Consider the following 11878-nt stretch of genomic DNA (forward strand, 5'->3'; position numbering starts at 1 on the left):
CACTTTAAGCCCAAGGGAACTATTGCCATGGCCCTTGGCAGAGTCCATGATTTACAACTAAGAGTGGTTACACCCTTCAAGCAAATTTAAGAAAGAACATTACAAATGAATTGCCATGATGAGGCACAATAAATCAGCTACAAAACTGGCAACATTACGATAATGCAATTAAAGTCAACAAGAATGGATTAATGGATGCAACGTAATACTATATAAATGGGCAAACAAATGCAAAAAACACCTGACTTCTGACAGTGTGTGAGAAATACATTGTTAGACATGATGCTCTCAAGTTATGCACTGTGAAGGTTTCATGCATTGTTAGGGTCAGGCTCGGGTATGGTCTGATGATATCTCAAGCTCTGACACGTGTATAAAAGCATGGTGCGGTTTCACACCAACACAAATGCTGACATGAACCAGCACACATGTACGCTCAAGCACGAGTCAGTCCTGAAATTCCCAGCTCTATTCCTCATACTGAAACCTAGCATGCGCTGCACAAGAGAATGAAAAACAGACTTACTCTGTACACATGAAAATGAGCAAGAAACGGAAATGATTTTTTGAGCTTGTCAAAACGACGCATATTGAGTTCTAAGAGAAAATCCACAAAAAGACAAGTTCAGCCTAATCGTCTGAGACTCTTTTGCTGGAGAACAGGGTTCGAGATTGAGACAGCTCCAAAACTGTGAAGGTTTCCTCAGTTGGAAAGTGTCCTGAACTTGTACAGCCGACGTACTACATTCCATCGCGGGGCAATCCACATTAAGCTCCTTTAACCGAAGCTCAGCACTAGCATAATGAACTTGTATGTGGGGGACTGTGCAGGGCAAGGCAAGAAAACACTAGAGAGAGAGGTCTGCCAAAGGGAAATGTTCACTTGGCAGCCTAGTTAGAACATCCCAAAACAAAGTTCACACTGTGTGCTCTGAAGCAAATCACAAGAACTGTGAGGTGATGTCCTCCTTGTTGTATGTCTGAAAAAGATTTTGCAGAATGTGTTTGAGTAATTTTTCTCAGTTGTCCATTCCTCTATCCATCCAGTCAGTCCACCGGCCAGCTATTAACAGAACGGTTTCTTCTATTCCCGATTCCTTCGCTCAGATGACAGCCACAGTGGAAGTGATAAGAGAACCAGAAGAGCTGCAATGCCCAGACAAAGTTGTCCTTTGGTGCTTCTGTGGTCTGCTGAGCTAGAAATGGCACTTTTTTTTGGTCAGTGCGTGCATGTTTGTGTCAGAGGGGCCGTGTTATTCTGGAGCAGGAGGAGCGTCTAGGACTCTCTCTCTCCCTACTGCGTGACTGTGTAATTCCTGCAACTCACAAACAGACGCTGGGGAAGTGCCCCTTTTCTTTCTTTCCCTCCCTCCCTCTCCTCTCTCCGTCAGCCTGTGCCCGGGACAGAGACTCTATGGTATTCGGATGGAGGAGCATTTGATCATGAGCCAAAAGGTCAGATTTAACTGCTGGATGGAGAGCTCATTTCCTGTGTTCCTCCCATATGTTGGGCTCTTAACAAATCCCCCTCCTGAACAGCACCATATCCCCTCCTATCTCTGGCTCTCACCACATCTTTCTTTTATATTCACTCTCTCTCTCCCACTCTGCTCTAAACTCCCACATGACCTGACTTTTCTTCTTTATTTGGTTTGCGGCATTCTCCTTCCTCAATCCCTCAAAAAATGTTATCTCAACCTCTTGTAAACAAACGCATTCAAAATGTGTCCCCTCCCGCTTCCTCATTCTCCTCTGAATGAAAAGGGGACATTTTGGCTTGGTGCTTCTGTGGTCTGCTGAGCTAGAAATGGCACTTTTTTTTGGTCAGTGCGTGCATGTTTGTGTCTCAGAGGGGCCGTGTTATTCTGGAGCAGGAGGAGCGTCTAGGACTCTCTCTCTCCCTACTGCGTGACTGTGTAATTCCTGCAACTCACAAACAGACGCTGGGGAAGTGCCCCTTTTCTTTCTTTCCCTCCCTCCCTCTCCTCTCTCCGTCAGCCTGTGCCCGGGACAGAGACTCTATGGTATTCGGATGGAGGAGCATTTGATCATGAGCCAAAAGGTCAGATTTAACTGCTGGATGGAGAGCTCATTTCCTGTGTTCCTCCCATATGTTGGGCTCTTAACAAATCCCCCTCCTGAACAGCACCATATCCCCTCCTATCTCTGGCTCTCACCACATCTTTCTTTTATATTCACTCTCTCTCTCCCACTCTGCTCTAAACTCCCACATAACCTGACTTTTCTTCTTTATTTGGTTTGCGGCATTCTCCTTCCTCAATCCCTCAAAAAATGTTATCTCAACCTCTTGTAAACAAACGCATTCAAAATGTGTCCCCTCCCGCTTCCTCATTCTCCTCTGAATGAAAAGGGGACATTTTGGCTTCATCCCCCCTAGCAGAATAAACCATGTTTTATTTACGTCCCTTCCCCTCCCTCATTCCCCACTGATTCATCAAGCCTACAGACTAAACCAGACGTGCGGCATTTTGAGCGATAAACAAAATGTTCAATGTTGGTTGAGCCATGTGTTTTTATTTTTCCCCCCAGAGCAAGAGGGAAGATGAGGTGAGCAGGGACAGAGGCCCTGCGTGTCATGAACAGTCTGTCTCCAATTACTGCCCTGACACAAAGAATTTCCAACGCTGCTTCAGACCAAGCAGCTAATGCAGCAGGAATGTTCCTGAGACTTATCGAAAAAAGGAGCTTTATTTAAGAGAATGAAAAAAATATATGGTAATGCTAGCACAGCTGTGAATAAGGGGAAAATGTGGGTCCCTGTGACCGAGCTCAGATATTTGGCTGAACACTTAAACCAGCTGTGCACTGTAGACACTGTAGGTGTCATAAGTGTCTGGATAATACATTTTAGGAGTTCTTTCCGTAGCATAGTCACCTTTGGCTTGCTCACGGGAGGGGACTGTAGCATGGACTGCAGCATGGACTGTAGGGCTGCACAATTAATCAAACTTCTAATCGCGATTACAATTATGGATGCCACAATTACGTAATCGTTCAAAGCGGCAATTAATCATTCAAAGTCCACTTATCTTATTCTGCATGCTTAAGATGCATTTTTTTTCTTTCTACATGTTATCTTAAGTGTTTTTCCCATTATTTAAATTTTAGTTTTAGTATAACGTTATAATACCATTCATATTTTTACTTTTTTATAATTTAAAGAAGAAACCAATCCGATGTTTAGTTGACATTTGAGGCTTAATACTAAAAAAGCACTAAAAGTTTTTCCAGTTAAGAGTGTTTTCAGCTTGTTTATTTTCATATAAAAATACGGCATGCAGTTGCATAAAAAACAATGGTATAAACATCATTCAATGTAAGTTCAAAGGAATAATCGACAATTATGATTTTTGTCATAATCGTGCAGCCTTAATGGACTGTGAACAGTGCTATACAAACTGACACAACCTTTATCGATATACTGTACACAAGTTTATCATATACACTGCACACGAATAAAAAAGGACCAGATTTAAAGGGATAGTTTATCCAAAATGAAAACTTCTCAAAAGCTCAAAAGTGCTTGCATGAGACTTCAGACAAGAACAAACCTTATTGGGTCTCAAGCAGCAAGCAATAACATTTCAGCTTTCATGTACTGTATTTTATGTCTATTGTCTATTTGCATTGATCAATGTGTATATATAAAAGCATATGATTAAATCTGATCAGACTTGGATTAAACCACTTCATTTATATGGATTACTTTTCCAATATTCTTATGAAATTTTGAAAGCTTGAAATGAATGTATGGACAAAAATCAAGACAATATGAAAAATATCTTAATTTGTGTCCAGAATATAAACAATGCCTTATGGGTTTGGAACAACATGAGCGTGAGTTAATGATTTCATGATTAAATAATTTAAACTGTAAGAAAGTGATGGTGGCGTCATCAAGGAAAACTTCTTTCTATGTGCATTTGTGTAGGTGACCTGTAGTTAGCACTAACAGATTTGCACATTCAGACCGGATGAGCCAAGCTCACACTACACCTCCAAATGTAGCACCTCACGGAGTAGACAAATCCACCCTCAGCCTCATGTCTGCCTGCAGGACTCAATGATGGTCCATATCAAAAATCACAAATATTCAAACCTGATTAATTGAATTTGAGACAGCCCCATTAAACTCATGAGACATTGGAACTATATAGGTAGGTCTTCTTAAATATATGTATTTACAGATATTTTTTTGTTTGTTTGTTTTTTTTATGCGCTGGTCAGCTGGATCACTTTTTTCCAGGCTGCAGTACTCTAACAAACCACCAGAGAGAAGCAGTCACACAAAAGTGCTTGTACCCATTCATATTCCAGACCTAGAAGATACTTTACATTTACTCGTAAATCAAAAATTATTTTTCAACATCACAAATATAACAACAACATGTGTAAAACCCTGCAGATGAAAAAGCCATAATCAAGTCTTCTCTCAAGCTCTGCTCTTCTCTTAGTGCTCTGCATTTATCCCATCCAAAGTGCACACACACAGCAGTGAACACACACACACACACCATGAACACACACCCGGAGCAGTGGGCAGCCATTTTTTGCTGCGGCGCCCGGGTAGCAGTTGGGGGTTCGGTGCCTTGCTCAAGGGCACCTCAGTCGTGGTATTGAAGGTGGGAGAGAGTGCTGTACATTCACTCCCTCCACCTACAATCCCTGCCGGTACGAGACTCGAACCCGCAACCTTTGGGTTACGAGTCTGACTCTCTAACCATTAGGCCACACCTTCTTATCCTGTGATGCACTTCCTGTGCTCTTTCGCGTTAATTTCTGACCATAACAAACCCAGATAAACACTTTTACACACAAAGAATAAAGATGATAAGCACACGATTACGGTTTGTATGTGACTTTCTTGAGATTTGGGGTATTTTCATAACAATAAAGAATGTGTATATCTGAAATGCTAATATGTGCAGCGATATAAAAGGCTATAAATAGCATATTTTAACAACAGTAAATGGCCAAATTCCACATGTGATCGCAAAAGGAAGTTATTACAAACACTCGATGGTGGTTTAAAGTGAGTTTTGAGTAAAAGTGTACTATTAATGTCATAAATTGTCTTATGTAGCTTGATGCTAATGTTAACTCTAATGCAGCTGTATAACAGGTGCAGTTCTTCTTCATAATGCATTTTGTCATAATTCACGTAAGGTCGTAAGAAAATGTTGTGTTGTATTTTTTTAGAAATACTTTTGATGATAGTTGGGTTAATGTATACTGGGATTGAAGCGATGTGGCTTGGTAAACCTTGTAATTCCAGAATAAAGGCTAATAATGGCTGAATAAAATCAAAAGAATAATGATAAAGGAATAATGAGGATAAGGTCTCATACCTGGTGGAGGTGTGAAAGGTTCGTCTAGTGAGAACAATAGCATCATGAATGGGGAAGTTTGCCGGGCCAGACATGAGGCAATAGCATGCAGGAGAGCTTACAGGGGGGCATAAATCAATTGTATTAGCCTTTTATAAGCCTTCTCTAAAAACACACTTGACATGGTCTTAGAAAATGTTTCATAAAATTCAAAGTTTTAGAGATTATTAGAGTTGGGGTACTCGGACTTGAGTCCGGTCTCGAGTACAGTTTTTTAAAGGACACCGAGTCCAGGGACAGTTGACGGAAATGTCACTGACTCAATGCATTATCACAAAAGTGATATTCAGTATTTGCATGTGTTTTTAAGTCTTGTCCAGTACTTGAAAGCCGACGGGTTTCTGTGCTCACACCGAAAGCACGCTCACAGAATAACGCGCCTCTCAGTCAGTGTGCGAATGATTTATTTCGAGTTATTTCGCTTAAGTTCTCTTAAGTGAACTTGAACAGTTGGGAGAAATACAGATGTGTCAAAATATTTGATCTATGCGTCAGATCTTAAAGCAACAGCGTAAACCTGCAGCCGCCGACTGCATCATAAATGTTTATCAAACAAAAGAAAAGGAGAAAACCACTCTTGACTGAAACACTTATTAAATTTAATAAGAATCATCTATATTTAATGTATACAGTGAAGATTATTCTTACATTTATTACTTCATGAAATGTCTGTAGTAGGCTATTTTATTTGTATTTTTGAGTAATATATTTATTTATCACTTAGCTTGTAAGTAATATTTGGAGCGTTTACTTGCCTTCAGTAAGCTTGAGAATGTTTTATTACATTAGTTTATTGTTTTTTGCTTTTGTATTAGTGGCCGTTTCTAGCTTCAAAGAAAAATCATTTTTCGAACATATTTGTTTTTATGGGTCGAAAATCACCTTGGGTGTGCATTATTTTCGAATAATTCAATGGCCTGTCATCGATTATTTCTTACATAATGTAATTTATTGTGATTAATGTAACTATAAATGCATTCAAAAATAAAACAGGTGTGAGTTGCCTGTGACTTATAGAAATGTAGGGTTTTTATACACAGTGTGTGCCATTGTACAGACTAGGTTTATCCCTCACAGACTCATTTTTATCCAAAATGCCCTGTTTAAGGGGTCTGTGTACTTTGGCGTCCATTCATTTTTCTTTTTCTTTTTTTAACCCAGAAATTAAAATGCAGTTTCTTCTTTAATGGTTCAAACATTGATGAACAGAATAAGTAGACACAAACTAATTTTAATTATTCAAAATTCATATTTCATTAAAAATCGTACAAATTATATAAAGCTTGTTTTTTATTGAGATAAAAAGTGCGTTTTCTGCTCTTAAAGTCCGATTCACCAATATACCTACTCCTTTACCCTCACTCTTGAATATATACATTTACTTTAACGATGAATAAAGTCAAGTCCCGCCCTTTCATTTTTCACATTCTAAAACCTGTTTCACTCTGAAATATGTCACAATACCTAAATCAATTCACCCATAACTTCTGTTACATGACTAAGTTTGCTAAGGAAAGCAGGACACTAATTATTAATCAAAAATCAAAATGGCAAGATGCAATAGAGGTTTGCTTTTGTTACATTTAAATGGACATTGCGTTTTTCTAGTTTCTAGTAAAGGTTAAAACAATGTTAAGATACTAATAAATAATAGAGTTTCGTTGGACTCGGACTCGGCTGTTTAGGACTCGGACTTGAGTCCGACTCGGCCCATTTTGGATTCGGACTCGGATCTCAGACTCGATTGGTTAAAGACTCGTACTCGACTTATTAAAAAATATGTTTTTAATATTTTTATTTTTGTTTGCATGTTTGAGTTTATATATCTTTATTATCATAACAGTCTGATTAATTCTGATTCTTGAACAGTAAACTCTGAAGTGTCAGCTTTGTGAACATATGTTGATTATGTGTCCAGTCAGAAAGACTCATGAGCAGCAATGATGAAATGGGGGGTGACAGCAAAGGGGTTAAAGCCATCGGCATATCGGAAATAGCATGAAAAGGGCCGATACCGATGGTTTATTAATTAACTGCATGGAGACAATGAGTTGCATGTCTGTTTCATAAATCAACGTTTTTCTCTGGGCAAAATAATTAAATACTTGACAAAACAAAATAAAATATGTACAAAATATAGTTTGTCAGACAGCATAGCACGGCCTATGCAAATGTGACGCTGATGCTAGGGATGAGTACCGAAACCCGGCATTTAATCGGTTCCGGGGCTAAATTATGAAAGAGTATCGATAAGCTCTGACGTTAACGGTTCTGCTATCGGTACTGGAGAAATTAATAAAACATACATACATTTATTATTGCTATATATACATTATCTTGCAAATTCTATCTCACCAGTGCTAGGGATGAGTACCGAAACCCGGTATTTAATCGGTTCCGGGGCTAAATTATGAAAGAGTATCGATAAGCTTTGAGCTTCAGGCACATGTCCAATTGATCAAATACACACAAAAATATGTAAAAATGGCCGGCTTGTAGAGTATTTACTTAAACACAGTTTATGTCTTAAGTGGAGGAGAACAGTTGGGAGAAAGTCCGATGTGTGTCAATATATTGTCTTAAAGTGACAGACTGGCACTTGGGCCATCAAAATGCAAATCTGCTCTTAATCTGAATAACGTTATAGCTTTAATAAGCATTAATCTATCAATACATACACTGAAAACTATGCAGTGTTCATTTACATTTGATTACTTTTAGATTTCTTTTGTAGGCTATTACTTACCTGAACAGTAATGTTAGTAGAACTTCATGAAAAAATTACAGCACTGTTTATTTAATTTCATTTGTATACTTGTTTAATTGTATTTGTCAGTTTGTTTTCATGTTCTTACTGTATCTTATCTTTTGTATAAAACACTAAAAATGCCTGCACACTGGTGCATTTACAAATTTATGTTTTATATTTATTTCATTAAATATTTATTTAACATTTCAGAATATAAAGCAATGTTAATTCAGATCTTAATTTGTTTCATATATGTATGTATGTATGTATGTATGTGTGTGTATATATATACAAAAGTACCGATAATAATACCGTTGATGTACCTGATCCCGTAATACCGTTAAAACCTTAATGATACCCATCCCTACTAGCTAACAGCTAAAGCAGACTGCTAGTATACGAATATATGCGCCATCACTAAAAATCATAAGCTAAAGAACAGTATCGGTAAGAGTAGTAATGCCTTAACGATACCCATCCCTAGCTGACGCATCCAAATTCATCACAGGTAACATCAACGGTTCGGCATGCATGTGATTCGCGGATTAACTGTTAAGTTTACCCATCATAGAGTGAAAGTTTATCATTTGCACACATTTTGTCTTTTGCCAGTTTACACATTCAAGCAGTTTTAACTCACGCGTAGGGGTGAAACGATTCCTCGAATACCTCGAGTAACTCGAAAACAAAAAATCCTCGAGGCGATTCCTCGAATACCTTGAGTAACTCGAATATAAAAAAATCATCGAGGCAAATTATTTGCTTCGAGGCTTCATTTAGTCCATTTAATGTAACTACACACGGAACACAGTGTTTCCCCACGGACCATTATTACTGACCCACAACCCGATAAATGCTGGACCAGACCATAGACTGTATAAAAACAGGGACCAGACTTTTAAAAAAAGCGCTGGACATATTTAAGACCGTAAATCAATATGGTGGCTAGTTATAATGTCCCTATGTTAGCTATGTTTTGTGGAAGACTAAACGCCATTGTGCATAAAAATACCACAGAAAGTAAGTTAGTCAATATCACACGAAGAGTGCCAGTTTTCACCTCTAAAATCAGCATGATTACAAATGTGATTTTATTCAACAGTTCAATAAACAAGAAGGTAATATTATGAGACTTACTATATATATATATATAAAACAAAAAGTACAGATAAGAATACCGTTAAAGCAGTATCGGTAAGAGTAGTAATGCCGTTAAACAGTATCGGTAAGAGTAGTAATGCCGTTAAAACCTTAACGATACCCATCCCTAGCTGACGCATCCAAATTCATCACAGGTAACATCAACGGTTCGGCATGCATGTGATTTGCGGATTAACTGTTAAGTTTACCCATCATAGAGTGAAAGTTTATCATTTGCACACATTTTGTCTTTTGCCAGTTTACACATTCAAGCAGTTTTAACTCACGCGTAGGGGTGAAACGATTCCTCGAATACCTCGAGTAACTCGAAAACAAAAAATCCTCGAGGCGATTCCTCGAATACCTTGAGTAACTCGAATATAAAAAAATCATCGAGGCAAATTATTTGCTTCGAGGCTTCATTTAGTCCATTTAATGTAACTACACACGGAACACAGTGTTTCCCCACGGACCATTATTACTGACCCACAACCCGATAAATGCTGGACCAGACCATAGACTGTATAAAAACAGGGACCAGACTTTTAAAAAAAGCGCTGGACATATTTAAGACCGTAAATCAATATGGTGGCTAGTTATAATGTCCCTATGTTAGCTATGTTTTGTGGAAGACTAAACGCCATTGTGCATAAAAATACCACAGAAAGTAAGTTAGTCAATATCACACGAAGAGTGCCAGTTTTCACCTCTAAAATCAGCATGATTACAAATGTGATTTTATTCAACAGTTCAATAAACAAGAAGGTAATATTATGAGACTTACATTTTAGACACTATATTGCCTGTTTTTGCTTTATTTTGCCAACAAAAAAAGTTCCAAACACAGCCACAGCTCTGTTTTGCGTCTCTGTGCAACATGAAGGCGTTTTGTTCCTTGTTGAATCAACCGTTTAAATTATTCGGTTCAATCACAATGACTCATTTCTAAACAGTGACTTGCTGCCACCTGCTGGCGGTTTTAATTTCACATTTAAAGTATCTTTTCGCTTTTAAAATAATTTTAAATAACAGTATTCAATGTTTTATGTTTAAAATAACAAAATATTATTTATACATTTGTAACTGCAGGTTAAATGCATTGATGTCCCTCTGTGAGGGAAATTCATCCCATGCAGCTTCTGTGTTTCCTCTGCATTGCAAATATGAATTTTGATACTGATATAATTTGTTTGGTAACAGCCCAAATGACTATTCTAATTGACTGATTAAATGTGAGAATTTGACTCAAAAGATGATGCACACTTTTAGTAAAAAAAAGGCTTTATAAAGGTAAAAATGCCCATAAAATGTAAAAATCAATTTAAACTTATTGGAACAGAATAATTTCTATCACTGCTGTGAACTGACCCGCACACAGAATATGAAGGATATCAAAAACAAGTTTTACACACACACACACACACACACACACACACACACACACGTGTAGGGACATTTAAGAGGGTTTATTCGTCCACTGAGCTTTGCCTCTCACAAAAGCCACAAAGCCTTCCAAGAAGACAGTAAAGGCTTATGTCATGCTTGAGCTTTAGTTAGGCTGAAACTTGAAAGTTAAGTTGCACGACATAAACGCAATGTTTAGGTATTATTATTATTTCTATTACTATTATTTTGATTTATGCCTTAGTTTTAGTTTGTACTGTTTACCTTTTTTAAAGTAATGTGAAATTGATTTTTGGTTTTTATTTATATTTTATTTTATTGATATATTTGTATTTGCATTTTGAATGTAATTTGACAATTAAATACAGTGGGGCAAAAAAGTATTTAGTCAGCCACCAATTGTGCAAGTTCTCCCACTTAAAAAGATGAGAGAGGCCTGTAATTTTCATCATAGGTATACCTCAACTATGAGAGACAAAATGAGAAAAAAAAATCCAGAAAATCACATTGTAGGATTTTTAAAGAATTAATTGGTAAATTCCTCGGTAAAATAAGTATTTGGTCACCTACAAACAAGCAAGATTTCTGGCTCTCACAGACCTGTAACAACTTCTTTAAGAGGCTCCTCTGTCCTCCACTCCTTACCTGTATTAATGGCATCTGTTTGAACTCATTATCAGTATAAAAGACACCTGTCCAAAACCTCAAACAGTCACACTCCAAACCCCACCATGGCCAAGACCAAAGAGCTCTCAAAGGACACCAGAAACAAAATTGTAGACCTGCACCAGGCTGGGAAGACTGAATCTGCAATAGGTAAGCAGCTTGGTGTGAAGAAATCAACTGTGGGAGCAATTATTAGAAAATAGAAGACATACAAGACCACTGATAATCTCCCTCGATCTGGGGCTCCACGCAAGATCTCACCCCGTGGGGTCAAAATGATCACAAGAACTGTGAGCAAAAATCCCAGAACCACACGGAGGGACCTAGTGAATGACCTGCAGAGAGCTGGGACCAAAGTAACAAAGGCTACCATCAGTAACACACTGCGCCGCCAGGGACTCAAATCCTGCAGTGCCAGACGTGTCCCCCTGCTTAAGCCAGTACATGTCCAGGCCCGTCTGAAGTTTGCTAGAGAGCATTTGGATGATCCAGAAGAGAATTGGGAGAATGT

General features: G+C 38.1%; 1 protein-coding gene across 5 annotated transcripts in view; it reads right to left on the bottom strand.

Annotated features, from left to right (window-relative positions):
* Window positions 1–11878, bottom strand: part of LOC107571661 (activated CDC42 kinase 1-like) — a 98280-nt gene that overhangs the window by 46049 nt on the left and 40353 nt on the right. For 2 of the 5 annotated variants that reach the window (XM_016257992.1, XM_016257990.1), the window contains exon 1: window positions 527–1357. The exons of the other annotated variants lie outside the window; for them this stretch is intronic. In XM_016257992.1, coding sequence (XP_016113478.1) covers window positions 527–589 — 63 coding nt within the window. In that variant the 5' untranslated portion in view covers window positions 590–1357. Of the gene's footprint in view, window positions 1–526; window positions 1358–11878 lie in introns of those variants that run through there. 5 annotated transcript variants of the gene reach the window in all.

This window comes from Sinocyclocheilus grahami, unplaced genomic scaffold, assembly GCF_001515645.1.
Source record: "Sinocyclocheilus grahami isolate Dianchi unplaced genomic scaffold, SAMN03320097.WGS_v1.1 scaffold1630.1, whole genome shotgun sequence".
Classification (NCBI taxonomy): domain Eukaryota; kingdom Metazoa; phylum Chordata; class Actinopteri; order Cypriniformes; family Cyprinidae; genus Sinocyclocheilus; species Sinocyclocheilus grahami.